Source organism: Phycodurus eques, chromosome 14 (genome assembly GCF_024500275.1).
Source record: "Phycodurus eques isolate BA_2022a chromosome 14, UOR_Pequ_1.1, whole genome shotgun sequence".
Lineage (NCBI taxonomy): Eukaryota > Metazoa > Chordata > Actinopteri > Syngnathiformes > Syngnathidae > Phycodurus > Phycodurus eques.
Window position 1 is genome coordinate 13,555,991 of NC_084538.1, and position 18,412 is coordinate 13,574,402.

The window sequence follows — 18,412 nt, forward strand, 5'->3', positions numbered from 1 at the left end:
TGTGTGTGTGACTTTGTGCCTGCGTGCGCATGTGTGCGTGCATGAGTGTGCATGGTGGCAAGTTGGGTCACAGGACCTAAGAGTGACTGGCAAGTGCCATCTGTTGGAACAAACTATTTTTATTGCCACTGCCGAGGAACTGTTTGAACAAGAAAAAAAATACAAAAAAATAAACCAAAACAGCGATAAAACCAAACACTTCGACATGACAATATCTACAACAAACATGGACAAAGAAACTGCCTTTGAAAGCTACAGTCCCACTGGAAGTTAAAATAAATCGTAAACTCCTGAAGTAAATTAAAATATAAAGAGAGGAAATAGTGCAAATGCAGTGCATAGCTTATCAGTTGTTGAGGAGAATGAGGGGATGTAGCTCAAAGAGAACTCCTCTTGATTTGCCAGTTCCAACCTCAGTGCTGTCCATTTTGAGTGAAGGCTCAACCTGTAGAAACAGCACACAGAAGAATGCAACATATCAACAAGCCCAATAATCAGTTTCATAAGTTAACACATGAATAAAAGACCACGAATGAGCACCATACCTGGTTCCACCTCCCTGCTTTTTCGTAGTGCACTGGAGTGACAGATTCCCTCGGAGGTGACTTGGTGAACAATCTATATGAAACTGGTAATGAATCGCTGTTTTCATTACACTAAACTTCTGACAACAGAAGTGTGCAGGAGTGTGGGTGGGACCTGATGAGACGTTCACGACAGTCCTCCTGAAATTGGCCTATCCTGTCGGGTCCCAAGTGGATGGTGCCACTCGGACCTTCACACACCAGGCGGTTGATAGCCACTCGCAAAGCATTTATCTGAAGGCAAAGTAATCAAAGAACTGCAAAACTGAAAACACTGGAAAGTTTCTATAATTTACCAAATGTATCATCTCTTGCGGGTGAAATTCAAGTCTGAGAGTAAAGGACGTATCACACTGGCAGAGACGTCGCCGCAACTGCGCACGCTGATCAGTCGCGGCGACTCCAGCGACCTGGGAAACCAATAATATTGCTTGTGCTCTCACTAGGATGAGGTCTTGGAGATGTCTCCAGACAAGATGACAACCAATTCTCCCGGAAATTGCTGATATAGGCCTATATAGTGTAGTTAGTGATAAACCAAAATGACAATCAGTGGCCAAATTGGAAACTGAAAATGGGAAACCAAGGCTGGAAAAAAACCACCAAGAAAAACCAATAGAAACTACAGAAAAAAGAATTCCTCAGCTGGATAATTTTCTGCACTTTGCGAAATCTGTCTAAGTGCGAGCTCTCTGGTTCCTACCAAGTGATGTGCACGCTTTCACGACCGCCGGAGAGGCAGCCCAAGGCAGCCAGGAAGCAATCTCACCCTGGGCCAATGGCTGGTTGCTGCGGCAGGGGAATGCTGCGCTCGCTGTCCACCTCGGCCATCCAAGGTGCACCCTGAGCGGCCACAGAGGCATGAGGCACCACTAACTCCAGCCAGTTCTTTTTTTCTTCCCCACTTTTTCTCCAAAGTCTAATGTTATCCCGAGCTCCATGCCAGTGCACCGCGAAGTTCCAGTCCTCGTGACCAGCCAGAAAGTACTCTGGGCGGGCTAACCCGTACCATTTTGTGGTCTCCTCTAGTGGCTGCCCCTCCGACCTCTTTTTCTTCAAAGTGTAATCCTACTCTGAGCTCCAAGGCAGTGCTCGGCCAGCCGCGACAGAGACCGGGGCTATGCACTACATAGCCTGCCCAGAGCTTTAAACTTTTTGCTTACGTCATCACAACATCCCGTTTCGGTCATGTTTTTTCAATGACAGAAGTCTTTCATCCGAAAACCGAAGATGTACTTATATTTATATTTAAAATATTTGGTGGTCAAACATTTTGGTGCATCCCTAGTACAGTTTTGTTAAGTATTTTTCTCAAACACATTTTTTGCATAGTTGCCCCACGTCAACACTTAAACTCATTAAAACAAATATCAGACAAAGCTAACCCAAGTAAAATGCTCTTCTTAAATTGTGGTTTTATTTATGGGGCACGGTGGAGAATTGGTTAGCACATCTCACAGTTCGGAGGACAAATCCAGCCTTGCCTGTGTAGTGTTTGCATGTTCTCCCTGTGCCTGTTTAGGTTTTTTTCCATCCCAAAACATGCATGACAGGTTAACTGAAAACTCTAAATTGGCCATAGGTGTGAATGTGAATGGTTGTTTGTTTATATGTGCCCTCCGATTGGCTGGCGCCCAGTTCAGGGTGTACCCTGCCTCTCGCCCACAGTCAGCTGGGATAGGCTCCAGCATGCCTCAAACCCTAGTGAGGATTAGCGGTACAGAAAATGGATGGATGGACTTTATTTATTAATGAAAAGTATTCAAAGTTACCTAGCCCTGTGTGAAAAAGTAATGGCCCCCTAAACCTAATAACTGGTTGGGCCAGCCTCAGCAGCAAGAACTAAAGTCAAGCGTTTTCTATACCTGGCAAGGAATCTTTCACATCTCTGTACTGTATTTTTTAGACCTTTCATCTAATCAGAGCTGCACAATTGAAATCGTACTGTAATGACTACACAAGTGGAGCAAAACCTGTTCCGTGTGTGCCAATGAAAACTGAGCATTATTATCTTTGCAAAGGCAGATTTTTGGATGCAGCTCTTGTATTGGATCTCATTACATTTACCCAATAAAGCTTTGCCATTACCTCAGTGATGTCTTCAACATCAAACTTAACGTCAAAGGCCATTTCCATGTCATGTTCAGGCAGGATGCCTTCTTGTGTTTCATTGTTCCACCCCAAACCACAGAGTACTCCGGTGAAGTGAGTCTTCTCTTCATCAGTGCTAAAAAAGGAAATAGACATGAACCTGACGTGAGTCAGAAGTCTGTGTCAGCGCACTGGTTATGTCCATGTAAAACAAACCGCAACTCCATGATGGGGGTGAAGAGCATTGAAACAATTGCAGGTAGTCCAGGGATGTCTGGCATGATGGAGGTGTCTCTTGGAACAATGTTGTTACCTGCAACAAAACACTGTAATAAGTTTATTTAACACTAGGGGGTGCACAAGGCATGTTAAAGCCTAGAACATACACAGGTGGCATGAGTTACTCGTGGAACGACTCCGTTTTAATGAGTTGATTCGTTTCATAATTGCTGATTCGATTCAAGAATGATATTGGTTCATCTATAACGATATGATTTGAAATGATTCAGTGGCAAAAATTCCACTTGTGGGACTGTGAAATAAATACCTGGATACTACACAGTTCAGGTGAAATTCCCTAAATTCCTTTTGTTTCTTGTAAAGGTATCAAAATTAACTATGGATATAAAACAAACAACCCTTAAGGGCAAATACATTCATTTGAATTAAGTGCAACTACCATCTCTTCAGGTCGGATAAATAATACATTTACCTGCTACTTCAGTTTTTCAACACAGAAATAATACAAATGTTAAGAATAAACACACTTACTGTCGTTGAACAAAATTTGTAATGCTCAAATGTTCTCATCATATTTATTACTACCCAGTAGTGGTTATATTGCTCTTCTTTGCTTGTGATGGACAACTATCTTGTTGTGTTTAGCGTTTTACTGAAGTATGCCCGTGATGGAATCTTGTACCTTGGCTCAAGTATGTTCATCAACATTTTAGCTCTCGTGCTGTCATGAGGAAAACCTCATAGAAATGTCTCACAAATTGATATTTGGCCTTTCTTGCTTCTTGGAATTTTAGTAGCTTTTCATATTACACATATACTAAGACTTGTAGATGACTGCGGTCAGCAATTATTTTGCAACAGTCAGTCATGTTTTCATGATCGTTTTTGATTACTGCAAAACCAAAATGCGTCCATACTTTTGATTTAAGCTTTGCAGGACGTTCCACTAGTTAAATTTAGTGTTTTGCTTAATGCTTCATGATATTTCCTGCATTGCGCGTCTTCCATGATTCCCTGTGTACTTTGCAGGGTATCATGGGAGAAGTGGTTTGCTTCTCAGACCTGCCCGCTCAATAGCACCAGAAATGATTAAAATTATCAAACTAGTTGTCGATTAATTTAATAATTAATTAGTTGTTGATTACTCTTAATTGTGACACCTCTAAATATTGTAGTTGTTATTTATAACTAATTAAGCCACCAATATGCTGATCTTGCCCACTTGAGATCAAATTGGGGTTAATGTGGCCTGCGAAGTAAAATTAGTTTGACTCCCCTGAATTAAGTGAAATTGGATAATTTCCCGCATGACATCTGATAATCTCATGGTACACAAATGTGCCACGGCAGACTGGTTGGGAATCACTGATCACTATGGTTTGAGGTATGTGTTAAGTTCCCTGGCACCTGATGATCTGATGAACACACTCCCAGCCACCAGCATTCTCTGGTGCTTGTAGTGAGGGTTTTCGTTCAGAGCCATGCTGTTGATGCTGTATCGATCTATGGACACAGTCCTGGGAGAAGGACACAGCTCATTAATAAGCAGAGGCACAAACCTCTTGACTTGAACTGTGCCTTTGAAAGACTTACTTGCTGTACGTGTTGTTGTACAAGCAGTGGAATTGGATTTTGTGAGGACTGCTTGGTCCATACAGACGAACCTGTGGTGTGAACAATAAATTGGAACAGTTATTCACAACTAGTGGGTCGGGACCCAAAAGGGAGCCGAGAAGCCATTTTGGGTGGGTCGTGGACAGCTAGCAAAAAAATCAAATGTATTCTTATTCTTCTTTCCAGTACAGTACAATGGCGTACCATGTTCCCACATGGAACAGTCTTAAAGTGACAAGAAATGTTGCTTGCGCTGTAGCCTCAAGTTTGCCACAATGTGGGCTCAGGAACATTTCAAAAAACCACTGTCGCTTAACACAGTTTTCCGCGACATCTACAAATGCAAATTAACACGCTAACATGCAAAGCATAACCCATAGTGTATATCAACAACACCCAGAAACTGCGCCGGCTTCTCTGGGCCCAAGCTCATCTGAGATGGTCTGACGCAAAGAGGATAATTGACCTGTGGTCTGACGAGTCCACATTTCAAATAGTTTTTGGAAATTTTGGACGTTGTGTCTTTCAGGGCAAAGAGGAAAAGGAGCGTCCGGATTGTTATCAGTGCAAAGTTCAAAAGCTACCATCTGTGATGGTATGGGAGTGTGTTAGTGCCCATGGCATGGGTAATTTGCACAATTGTAAAGGTAAATACTGAAAGGTACATACTGTTTTTGGAGCAACATATGCTGCCATTCAAGCAACGTCTTTTTCAGGGACATCCCTGCCTATTTCAGCAAGACAATGCCAAGCCACATTCTGCATGTGTTACAACAGTGTGGCTTCGTAGTAAAAAAGTCAGAGTACTAGACTGGCCTGCCAGCAGTCCGGATCTGTCTCCCATTGAAATGTGTGGCGCATTATGTAGCGCAAAAATACGACAACTAAGAGCCCGGACTGTTGAGCAACTGAAGAGAAAAGCCAGCACAGATCCTCTTAATTCCTACTATGCTAGCTTTCTGTTTGCAGACATTGATAGTACTGACCTATTGGGAGCGGCACACACCTCTCACCGCACTGTCTCAATTGTGATTGCAAAAACAAGTTGCCAAGTGGCTGTAGCTAAGTCCAATCGTAATGAGCTGGTAAGTCTAATCAGTGGAATTTTGCTTATCTGAAGGGTAAGCTGAGGAGAAAAAAACGTGACGTGCTAGAAAAAAAAACATACAAATCTAACTCAACAGAATTTTTTTTTCAAATTGTTCCCCAGTGTAATTAGTATCTTCGGTTCCCAAATGCTTATAGTGTTGTTAAACGGAAAGGTCATGTAACACAGTGGTAAACATGCCCTTGGAACGTGTTGCAGTCAAAATAAGTGAATATTTCACACACAAAAAAAACTATCTGCTTGAACATTAAATACCTTGTTGTAGTATGTACAATTGAATATAGATTGGAACGGATTTTCAAATCATTGTAATCTGTTTTTATTTATATTTTACACAATGTCCCAACTTCCTTGGAATTGGGGTTTGTAGTTATCCAAATAGGGTGTGCCCAAAATCTTCGGCTTATGTAAATTTAAATAGCAACATTTCCTGGTTAAATAGGGTCACAGTCAGAGCAAAGGTTCTGCATATGCACCTCCTGAATGTACTAAATTTTCCTGGTAAGTATTAGTTCATTTAATTCTTTCTTAATTCAGCAATAATTTCAAGATATGGGATACAAAAACATTTTAAAGCCTTTAATCTTATCTTGCCTTTGTCCTGGAATAAGGGTTGGTGCGCTTGGAAAAGTAGGAGAGGAGGCAGTCAATGAGCTCCTTCTCCTCTTTCTTGCGATCCTTCCAGGAACTGCTGGCAGCATTGGGGACGTACATGCCTGTTTTGATGTCTTTGTACAGAGAAATCAGCACCTCATGGTTTTGCTGCAAGAAAAAGATTTGTCATTAAGAATGAAAATCGCACACAGCATCTGGAAACCTCTTTTGGATCTGCAATTGATTATAGTAACTCAAGTCAAGATACACAAATGGAACAAACTGTTGGTGTTGCAGTACAGTAATTGACAATAGAGGGTCCTGTTATTCATGATGTCTCTTTCATGATGAAAAATGGGAGGGAGATGAGGAAAGAAGAAAGAAAGACCTATTCACACAGTTATCTTGTCCTTGAGAGAACAGGGAGGTTGAAGACAGGATGAAAGAAGGGAAGTGCACTCATAAGTAAGAATGAAAAATAACTCAGGTTATTTACGTCATTGCTGTCGCATGCTGTACATCATTGCTGTCCTAGTTACCAAATGTTACATTAAACAACTAAGCTACTAAGTAGATTTGGAAAGGCCACACAAGAACAAAGAACTATTGAAGTAAACTATGGGATAATACAAAAAAATAATAAATAATAAAAATATATACTAGTATATTTTGTCATTTTGCCATAACAGATGTAAGTTGTACTTTGTTGATGTGCTGTGCACTTGATTAAAGCTCACGTACACGTTCAATAGGTTATGGGTCCAGATCGACACAGAAAAGGTTGTTTTTACACGTTCACCTGGTGTGCAAGCTGAAAGAAAATCAATTTATGGACTGAATCAGCCGCTTCACTGTTGGAGCAAGGCTTCCACAGAGTTCATGATGGAAATTAGATTCAAACAGAGCACATCAGATGTGTGTTTGTGAGATCAAGAAAAAAGCTTGAGATACTTGCTGTTTATGTGGATGATCTCATTTTGATAACAGTTGACTAAGAGCATGAACGAGCCAAAAACGACCCTGAATGAGCGCTACAAGATAAAACACGTGGGTGAGCTGTCCATTATCCTGGGCAACTCTGTAGTCCACTTCAAAGGAAAGAACTGTATGTTGGTTGATTAGAAGCATTACATTGAAACCATCCATCCATCCATTTTCCTTACCGCTTATCCTCACTAGGGTCGCGGGCTGCTGGAGCCTGGAGTTTAGAGTCTTCAATCAACCTACCACGCAATTTTTTGGGATGTGGGAGGAAACCGTAGAGCCCGGAGAAAACCCACCCAGGCACGAGGAGAACATGCAAACTCCACACAGGCGGGGCCCGGGTTTGAACCCCGGTCCCCAGAACTGTGAGGCAGATGTGCTAACCAGTTGCTCACCGTGCCGGCACATTGAAACCAGAGTTAGGAAATATGGACTGGTTAATACAAATCCTGTACCAACTCCTGTTCATGCCACTGTCAAATTGGGGAAAAGTGATGGTGTCAGTAACCCAGTGCATCAACAAACAGTCGACAGTCAATGGTAGGAAGTCTGCTGTATGCTTCAATGGCCACACGACCAGACTGAAGCTCAAGCAGTGAGTAGTGTGTCTAAGTTCAACGCAAATCCAGATGCTGCAGGATATTATGACAGCAAACCTTCCTCTCAAGAAGGTATCTGGCTGAGATCATTACTGAGTGATCTTGGAATGAAAGCTATGCCCACAATGATCCTGGACAAAAAGCAAGGAGCCATCACAATTGCGAAGAATCCCATGGACCACAGCAGAACTAAATACATAGACACTCGCTACCATTACATCCGTGAATGTATGCAGAATGGGCAAATACAACTGTGCACCATTTGCGCAATCGCACTGTACCAGATCATTGAAATTTTAGTCACTTTAAATTGCTTGATTAATGCATCGTTTGCAAAATACCATTATATCAGCATCACCACACTAGCGGTCCACGTTCATTGCTAAATGACACTCCATACTTGTGTCTTTTATGTCCTAAATGTATATTTTGTCATACTGGCTGTTTGTTGTTATACCATAGTGGCTCCAACTACCGGAGACAAATTCCTTGTGTGTCTTGCAACATACTGGGCCGATAAAGCTCAATCTGATTCTGTGTCAGAAAGCTGGTCTCAGTGGCAGGTCATGGGTCTTCCAACACGATAATGACCAAAAATATACAGCTAAAAAACACCCAAGAATGGATAACAGCACCGTGTAGGCACCTTTCAAACCTGAGACAACTGGAGCAGTTTGCGCACAAAGACTGCGCCACAATACCTGTTGACAGGTGCAGAAGTCTCAGTGCAAGTTGCAGAAATCGTTTCTTTGCAGTGATTGCCTCAAAAGGTTGTGCAACAATAATATTACGTTAAGGGCGCCATCATTTACCTAGACAAAAGGAATGTCTGAATTTAAATTGGTTGACTTTTGTTTTGCACTACATTATTAATCATGCTGTTACTGAATGAAAGGAAAGCAATGTGTTTTTTAGTAGTTGACTCCTAAATGCCAAGTTACCTTGGAATCAAAGCTCTCTTCAACATGGACAGCGTGACCCTCTTCCACAAAGATGTCGACTATGCTTTTATCGCTACTCATGAGCAGCTGCACACGCATCACTTCGTGGAGAATAGAGTACAGTGAAACAATGACAGAGCGGCCTTTCACCAGTGCCATGAATTGATGACGGGCACGGCTGCTCCACTGGTTGCCACAGATGATGGACTCAGCTGATGGACGCATTTCAATAACTTGGAACTCCTGAGCCTGAGAGCAAGAGAAAGGCAGTTACAGAGCTGTCAACCTGTAGAAAAGCACTTCTAGAGCAATTTGTCCAAATTTGTCTGAATTTCCATATTTTTAAAATTTTGTCAAGAACATTACCACAAGACAGTTATTACAGTATTTTATGTAATAGGATAAAAAGAATTCTGCATACCGTTCAATTGCACAACATAATTATTACTCTATAACTGTAATCATTAATTGATTATGGCTTCAGTGTACTTGTTGCACAAATGTATTATTTTGCATGCTCTTTTTGTATTTCCACTATTGCTGCTGAAAGGATGCAAAATTCCCCATTGTGGGACTAATAAAGGTTATCTATCCATTTTCTACACCACTTAATCCTCACAAGGGTCACGGGTATGCTGAAGCCTATCCCAGCTGACTTCGGGTGAGAGGCAGGGTATCAACCAATTGCAGGGCACACAGACAAACAACCACTCGCACTCAGATTCAAACCCACAGACAATTTAGAGTCTTAAATTAACCTACCATGCATATTTTTGGAATGTAGGAGGAAACTGGAGTAAACAGAGAAAACCCACGCAGGCACAGGGAGAACATTCAAACTCCACAGAGAAAGGCCTGCCTCCATAGCTCTGTTGTCTTGTCTCGATATAAAATAATGAACCGTTGTGCTTAAAATTTTGTTTTAGGATGGCTAAACGAAACCACACCGCTTGGCCAGGCTGCTAGTGTTCTTCAATTCCTCATTTGAGTGTAAATGCACCCAATTGGATGCGTAACCCATGTGACCATGTGTGTAAATCACAAGAAATACACTGATTGGCTGATTGGCCCGTGTGACCGAAAAGCTTGCGTTGGAAGGGACGCAGAAGCATTGCCACTTGCTACGGCGTGCTATGCATGTTAGAGCGTCGTTTCATAATTGATTCAGCAAGAGGCTCCTTGTTGTTCGCGCCAGCTTGTGTCCCAGCAAACACAGACCCACGGGCCGGGATCAGTTGCTAGTGGACCTAATCTAATTTGTATTAGCATCTACATCTTAAGTGGCCTGACACAGCACTGCAATGGCCATTAACGTTGAACGCTGTTTTGTTTTTGTTTTTAATATCCGGAACAATATGTGTTACAGGCAGAATGAGTCAACGTTCAGTGATTTCCATAACAAAATACAGACGATCCATATCATTTGACAGCTCTCCATTTGTCGTTCTGTTCATCAACATGGTGGAAAGTGAGAAGGAGTTCAGTGATAAATCACACTGTTGCTACCTGGAAGGGGTGAGACTGGAGGTCAGATGGGAGCTCCCTCAGGCTGTTGCATTGGACAGACACTGTGTTCCCAAAGTCCAAGAAGAACACCTGCACAACAAAAACATGCTTTGCTAGGGTATACTTTCATGTGAAGCATGGAGAAGAATGAGTTGAACACATCATGGATGTGCATGATTTACTGTATATTACATAAAATGTATGTTCTGTATATTACATAAACACAATCTACAAGAAGGTAAATTGTCATGACTACGAAAGTGTGATATGCTGATGATTGATGAGGCGATCCATCGATCAATTTTCTGTACCACTTATCCTCATTAAGGTCACGGGTGAGTATCCCAGCTGACTTTGCTCTCTTGCAAAGTGGACCCTGGACTGGTACCAGCCAATAATAGGGCACATACAGACCTTTTCCAAAAAAAATTAATATCATGGAAAAGTTTATTTATTTCCATAATTCCATTCATAAAGTTAAACTTTCATAGATTATAGACTCAGGGCCCACAATTTAAACAATTTCAAGTATTTATTTGTTTATTTTGAAATAATTTGGGCTTTCAGCTCATAAAACCCACAAAATCAGGAATTCAAAAAAAAAAGAATATTGAGAAGAAATCACCATTTACTTGTCAGTTTTTGGAGAAAAAAAAAAGAAATTAGGGTCACCTTAAATCAATCAAAATATGGTACTTTCAAAACTGCACCCCGGTCACCAGCTCTTCCAGCTCCTTCCCTCAGGTAGGCGCTACCGATCAACGCAAACTAGAACTAGTAGACATTCCTAACTAGAACTAGTAGACATTCCAACAGCTTCTTCCCTCTTGCGATCAACTTCTTAAACACCTAACCTATAATTCCATTACAACAAGCTGGAAATTGTTTGACTTGAGTTCGTTGTCACATTTCTGTGGGGCCAATTATGTATTACTCGTGCACTCACTGTAGTTGTCTCGCCATGCTGCACTATTTGCATATACTGGCCACTCATGCCAGAGTAGCATCTGCTCCATTTGCACACTGATTGAGGAGTATCTGTAACATTTGCACAACCAACATTGTCCCAGATGATCGCACTACTCGTCACTTTAAACCGCATACACTCCTTGAAGTCTCAGCGCCCTTTGCACAATGGTCATTGCACCGGACTATTGCAATATTAGTCATTGGAACTGCTCTAAGTGCTAGAGGACTCTGCATCTTTTTGCACAATTGTTTTTTGTCAATGTCTTTATGTCCCCAAAGTGTTCTGTAAATTGACTGTCTGTTGTACTAGAGCGGCTCCAACTACCGGAGACAAATTCCTTGTGTGTTTTGGACATACTTGGCAAATAAAGATGATTCCGATTCTGATTCTGAAGAAAGCAGAGTTTAGCAACACCTGCACTGGACATTGCAGCCCAAATCATGACTTCTTCTTCATTTCCTTTTCGGCTTGTCCCTTTAGGGGTCGCCACAGCGCGTCATCCTTTTCCATGTAAGTCTATCTCCTGCATCCTACTCTCAAAAACCAACTGCCCTCATGTCTTCCCTCACAACATCCATCAATCTTCTCTTTTGTCTTCCTCTAGCTCTCTTGCCTGGCAGTTCCGATCCTCATCATCCTTTGACCAATATACTCACTATTTCTCCTCTGGACGTGTCCAAACCATCCAAGTCTGCTTTCTCAAACTTTGTCTCCAAAACATCGAACCTTGGCTGTCCCTCTGATGAGCTCATTTCTAATTTTATCCAACCTGGTCACTCCGAGAGTGAACCTCAACATATCCCTTTTTTCGGCACCTCCAGCTTTGCTTCCTGTTGTCTCTTCAGTGCCACTGTCTCTAATCCCAACATCATGGCTGGCCTCACCACTGTTTTATAAACTTTGCCCTTCATCCTAGCAGAGAGTCTTCTGTCACATAACACACCTGACACCTTCCTCCACCCGTTCCAAAATGCTTGGACCGTTTCTTCACTTCCTGACCACACTCACCATTGCTCTGGACGGTTGACCCCAAGTATTTAAAGTCCTCCACCCTTGCCATCTCTTCTCCCTGTAGCCTCACTCTCCACCACCCTTCTCCTTCATGCACATATATTCTGTCTTCCTTCGGCTAATCTTCATTCCTCTGCTTTCCATTGCATGCCTCCACCTTTCCAACTGTTCCTCCACCTGCTCCCTGCTTTCACTGCAGATCACAATGTCATCTGCAAACATCATGGTCCACGGGGGTTCCTGTCTAAACTCATCTGTCAGCCTATCCATCACCACTGCAAACAGGAAGGGGCTCAGGGCTGATCCCTGATGCAGTCCCACCTCCACCTGTCACACCTACAGCACACCTCACCACTGTTCTGCTGCCCTCGTACATGTCCTGTATTATTCTAACATACTTCTCTGCCACTCCAGACTACTGCATGCAGTACCACAGTTCCTCTCTGGGTACTGTCATAGGCTTTCTCTAGATCTAAAAAGACACAATGTAGCTCCTTCTGACCTTCTCTGTACTTTTCCATCAACATCCTCAAGGCAAATAATGCATCTGTGGTACTCTTTCTAGGCATGAAACCATACTGTTGCTCGCAAATACTCACTTCTGTCCTGAGTCTCGCCTCCACTACTCTTTCCCATAACTTCATTGTGTGGCTCATCAACTTTATTCTTCTATAGTTCCCACAGCTCTGCACATCACCCTTTTTCTTAAAAATGGGCACCAGCACACTTTTCCTCCATTCCTCAGGCATCTTCTCACACGCTAGAATTCTATTGAACAAGCTGGTCAAAAACTCCCCAGCCACCTCTCCTTGATGCTTCCATACTTCCTCAGGAATGTCATCAGGACCAACTGCTTTTCCATTTTTCATCCTCTTTAATACCTTTCTAACTTTCCCCTTACTAATCATTGCCACTTCCTGGTCCACCACACTTGCCTCTTCTACTCTCCCTTCTCACTAATTTTCCTCATTCATCAACTCCTCGAAGTATTCTTTCCATCTATCTAGCACACTACTGGCATTAGTCAACATGTTTCCATCTCTATCCTTAATCACCCTAAACTGCTGAACATCCTTCCCATCTCTATCCCTCTGTCTGGCCAACCTGTATAGATCCTTTTCTCCTTCTTTAGTGTCCAACCTGGCATACATGTCATCATCTGCCTCTTGTATGGCCTTTGCCACCTCTACCTTTGCCCTATGTCGCATCTCAATGTATTCCTTTCGCCTCTCCTCGGTCCTCTAGGTGTCCCACTTCTTCTTAGCTAACCTTTTTCCTTGTATGATTTCCTGTACTGTGAGGTTCCACCACCAAGTCTCCTTCTCTCCTTTCCTGCCAGAAGATACACCAAGTACTCTCCTGCCTGACTCTCTGATCACCTTGGCTGGAGTGGTCCACAGTCTTCTGGAAGCTCCTCCTGTGTTACCTCTTCCCGAAAAGCTGCACAACACTCGTCCTGTCTCAGCTTCCACCACATGGTTCTCTGCTCTGCCTTTGTCTTCCTAATCTTCCTCCCCACCAGAGTCATCTTACACACCACCATCCTATGCTGTCAAGCCACACTCTCCCCTACCACTACTTTACAGTCGGTAACCTCCTTCAGATTACATCGTCTGCACAAGATGTAAACCACCTGCGTGCTTCTGCCTCCGCTCTTGTAGATCACCCTATGTTCCTGCCTCTTCTGGAAAAAAGTGTTCACTACAGCCATTTGCATCCTTTTTGCAAAGTCTACCACCATCTGTCCCTCCAAGTTCCTTTCCTGGATGCCGTACTTACCCATCACTTCTTCATCACCCCTATTTCCTTCACCAACATGTCCATTACAATCTGGACCAATCACGACTCTCTCTCTGTCTGGGATGCTCAGAACTATTTCGTTTAGCTCCTTCCAGAATTTCTCTTCCACCTCTAGGTCACATCCTACCTGTGGGCCATAGCCACTAATCATATTATACATAACACCCTCATTTGCAAGTTTCATCCTCATCACTCAATCTGATACTCTTTTCACCTCCAAGACATTCTTAGCCAACTCTTCTTTTAAAATAACCCCGACTCAATTTCTCTTCCCATCTACATCATGGTAAAATAATTTAAAACCTGCCCCTACACTTCTAGCCTTACTGCCTTTCCACCTGGTCTCCTGGACACACAATATATCAACCTTTCTCCTAATCATCATGTCAACCAACTCCCGAGATTTTCCTGTCAAAGTCCCAACATTCTAAGTCCCCACATTCAGTTCTAGGCTCTGTGCTTTCCTCTTCTCTTTCTGCCGAAGAACCCGCTTTCCACCTCTTTTTCTTCTTTGACTTCGACCAACGGGAGCTGAATTTCCACTGGAAATTTTATTTTATTTTTTTCCCCACACGGCAGCGGTGGTGGACGTTGTTAACCCGGGGCACGACTGATCCGGTACGGAATTCTTTGGATGAACGCTCATATTTGTTTGGCAAAGTTTTAAGACGGATGCCCTTCCTGACGCAAACCTCTGCATTTATCCGGGCTTGGGACCGGCCAACAGTTTGCACTGGCTTGTGCCCCCCATAGGGCTGCATTCACCCCAAATCATGACTGACTGTTGTTATTTCACAATGGACCTCAAGCAGCTTCGGTTCTGTTCTTCCCCCGTAGTCCTTCAAAGCCTTGGACATTGATTCCCGAATGAAATGCAAACTTTACTTTCATCGGAAAAGAGGACCTTAGACCACAGGCCAACAGTCCAGTCCTCCTCCTCCTTGGCCCAGTTGAGACGCTTCCTATGTTGGCTCAGGCTCAGAAGTGGCTTGACCCGAGGAACCCAACAGTTGTAGCCTATCTCCCGGATGTATCTGAATGTGGAGTTTTTTTTAAGCTGTGACTCTCGCCTCATTCCACCCTTTCTGGATCTCTGCTAGATTCTTGAATCTTCTCTGTTTGATAATCCGCTGAAGCCCACGGTCATCTCTTTTGCTGGTGCATCTTCTCCTGCCATATTTTGTCCTTGCTTGATATGCTTGGACACAGCCAGCCTCCTTAGCTATGAACCTTTGTGGCGTACCCATCCTATGGAGGGTATCAATTATGGTCTTCTGGCTAATTGCCAAGTCTGCAGTCTTTCCCATATTGAACCCAACTGAAACAATTGAACCAAACTGAAGCAATTTCATGACACCTGGGGAAACCTGTGCATGTGATTTGAGTTTAGTTGATGATTAGTGTTTGACACTCAGTTCAAAACATTTATGGCCTGCAAAATTTGGGCTGATTTCTTCACAGTATTCTAGTTTTTTGAATTCCTGATTTTGTGGGTTTTATGCGATTAAAGCCCAAATTATGTAAAAATAAACAAATAAATACTTGAAATTGTTTAAATTGTGGGCCCGGAATCTATAGTCTATGAAAGTTTAAAGTTTTGAATTGAATTATGGAAATAAACTTATCCATGATATTAAACATTTTTAGAAAGGGTCTGTATAGACAGACAAGTGTGTACAACACCATTCACATCAATTTAAAGTCTTCAATTAACTGAACATGCATGTGTTTGAAATGTGAGAGGTGAGAGGAGGCCTACGCAAGCTCTGCAGTTGCGCTACCACTCGGCCACCGCCTGATGAGGAGATCATTGGCAGAAAATGTCACACACACCTACCTCCACTGTGTTTCCACGTATGTGCTGGATCTGGGCCCGGTAGTAGAGGCTCTGCTCGTTTACCTCAGAGTAAGGCGCCAGGCAAAGAAGGTTGGGATAGAGCGACACAGTCACAGGTTGCAGGGTGCGCATATTGATCTCTCCTGTTAGTTGGCGCTGCTTCTGCAAACTGGCTTCATCTGCCTGGAATCCCCAGAAATGACCCACGTCCACCACCTGCAGCAAACACAGACATATTGAGACAGCCTATATGTGGTATTTAGAGTTGTTGAAATATCAAGATGAGGTAGGATGCAGACCGTTGTGACGTTCACCGCAAAAATTAGGTTTGGAGGCAGTTTGTCTGGGTCAAGGGTGCTACTAACCACTCCCACTGGATAGACTGATTGACTTAGTAAGTCAACATTCACCCTAAACAGCAGAATCACACAGGCAAGCTGTGCATCAGTGTTTTTGTGCTGTCATTTGCACATAAGGTCTGTTCTAAAACTGCCTAACATGCATTGCTTTTGTTATGATCTCAGGGTTTTATCAATACCAGTTCAGAGAGAATATTTCATGAAACATTATAACAGAGCTATACCGTGCAAATTTCATGTGAGTAATTTGTCTGTTCCTGGCATATATTTCGATTTGTTCTGTGGGGTAGACTGAAAGCTCTAGGCCAGGTTTCTGCTGGGCCAGGAGGAGGGCGAGCGACACCTCAGGCAGGGTTGCGGAGTCATGTGATGTCCTGTAGAATTCCACATATGCTCTGCGCACACAAACAGACACAAAACAATTGTAGTGATGGATCTTCTAGATTTAAAAAAAACAAAAAAAACTAATGTCATGTTTCACTACCTGGAGCTCTCAAAAGAAATGGCTTTGACCTGTCCACATTGGCGAAACAGAGACTGCAGCTGCTTGTAGTAAAGAAAACTGTAGGGAGGGAGGTTCCTCACCTGCAAACGACATGTCATGGTATTAACTTTATGCGACATACATTTAGCAGAGTCGGACAACCTTGCAGTATCATCGAGACTGTAACTGATACAAAAACCTAATGAAGCCAACTTCTTCCATGACTACACAAAAACTCAAGAGCAGCAAAGTTACACTAAACCCTTGTTTATCGTGGGGGTTATGTTAAAGAAACTCCACGCAGTAAATGAAATCTGCAAAGTATTTACCTATTATGTATTATATTACTGTATAAATATATGTTTCATATATGCATTTCAATGCCAATTTGTGAAACTGCACTTTGGAGAGAGGTGCAGGTATTTTATCTGTCTACTTGAGGTCACTATCCACACACAACACACGCACAGGCCTACTGGGCGTGCCCTGCTTAAATGACATGAACAGCCCATGCGGACATAGTGTGAACAGGCGATTTCCTGAGTTAACCATTTTCACCGTTCCTCACACTCACGGTCCTGGCAATGTATTCAGCAAAAAGTATTATGAATACTCATAAGTCATTGTTTTGAACTATTGTACTGTAGTTGTAGAAGATCAAGCCAAATATTGCTCTTTACTTGCATTTGTTTCAGTTGATATCGTTATGAGTGTGTACATTAGCTATTTGTTGGACTATGGTTTGTATTTGTGAATTTATTTAATAAAACACTGACTGTGGCTTGTGTTTCCATCAGGTAAGGTACTCAAGTTAGGTTTATTACAAGAGCCCATTTGGCCTTCTGTGAGTCATTGCTGCCACATTTAAATAAATTAGCCTACAAAGTTTACCGTATGTGCAGGTGAGTAATTGAACTACACTGACCTTTGAAAAAAATCTGTGATGCACTCAATCTGCAAAAAATTAACTGTGATATAGTCCGGGATTACTGTACATTTAAAAGATATCCCGCTCCATTGGCCCAACAGCAAGCCAATAGTCTCAATGAAAGACCTGCTTAGTAAGTAAACAATATTTGATTACATACGTACCATCACAGTCGTTCTCGGGTTTAAGCCACTCAACTCTCTGGAAGCCAGATCCTCATCGATCTCCCCTTGTACAAAGTAGTTGGGGTAGTAGGCACCAGCAATGACCATCTATAAGAGGTCCATGCATAGTAAAAGCCTTCACATCAAACACTGAGTGAGCAAGTTCAGCACAAACCTGAAGAATTAACTTCTGTGTGTGCATGCTGGTGTAGTCTAAGGGCTGGCTGTTTTCCGTCACACAGATGTTGAACTGTTTCACACGTTTTTTCAGATCTTCATACAGCTCTGCAACCTGGATAGAGAATTAGTGGAAAGGGGACAAGGGCGGATATTGTTGTGACTTTGGGCTTGTCCCATCAGGGGGTTGCACAGCGAGGCCCTCGCATGATTTGTGTGGCACAGTTTTTACACTGATGCCCTTCCCATTTTTTATGGAGGTTAAGGGCCGGCAGTGGTTGGGTATTGGGGCACTAAACTGGTGCCATCAGCATGAAAGGCAGCAGCATGTACTACTCTACCAGCGTTAGGGGAGTAACTGCAGCAATGTAGTAATCGCTAATTGGTGGGATAACATTAGAAAATTAGAAAAGTGTAGCAA

The 18,412-nt window shown here is 42.7% G+C and overlaps 1 protein-coding gene across 1 annotated transcript in view; it reads right to left on the bottom strand.

Moving 5' to 3' along the window:
• Positions 1-234: 234 nt before the first annotated feature.
• The window catches only part of tdrd9 (tudor domain containing 9), a 33,045-nt gene continuing 14,867 nt past the window's right edge, over positions 235-18,412 (bottom strand). Inside the window, exons 20-35 of the mRNA XM_061696613.1 lie at positions 17,990-18,106; positions 17,815-17,922; positions 16,723-16,823; positions 16,463-16,633; positions 16,179-16,290; positions 15,880-16,095; positions 10,262-10,351; positions 8,756-9,004; positions 6,232-6,399; positions 4,509-4,579; positions 4,323-4,432; positions 2,892-2,988; positions 2,673-2,811; positions 700-818; positions 546-618; positions 235-445 (exon numbers count right to left, since the gene is read on the bottom strand). Of these exons, the coding sequence (XP_061552597.1) occupies positions 347-445; positions 546-618; positions 700-818; positions 2,673-2,811; positions 2,892-2,988; positions 4,323-4,432; positions 4,509-4,579; positions 6,232-6,399; positions 8,756-9,004; positions 10,262-10,351; positions 15,880-16,095; positions 16,179-16,290; positions 16,463-16,633; positions 16,723-16,823; positions 17,815-17,922; positions 17,990-18,106 (2,040 nt within the window). The 3' untranslated portion in view covers positions 235-346. The remainder of the gene's footprint in view (positions 446-545; positions 619-699; positions 819-2,672; positions 2,812-2,891; positions 2,989-4,322; positions 4,433-4,508; positions 4,580-6,231; positions 6,400-8,755; positions 9,005-10,261; positions 10,352-15,879; positions 16,096-16,178; positions 16,291-16,462; positions 16,634-16,722; positions 16,824-17,814; positions 17,923-17,989; positions 18,107-18,412) is intronic.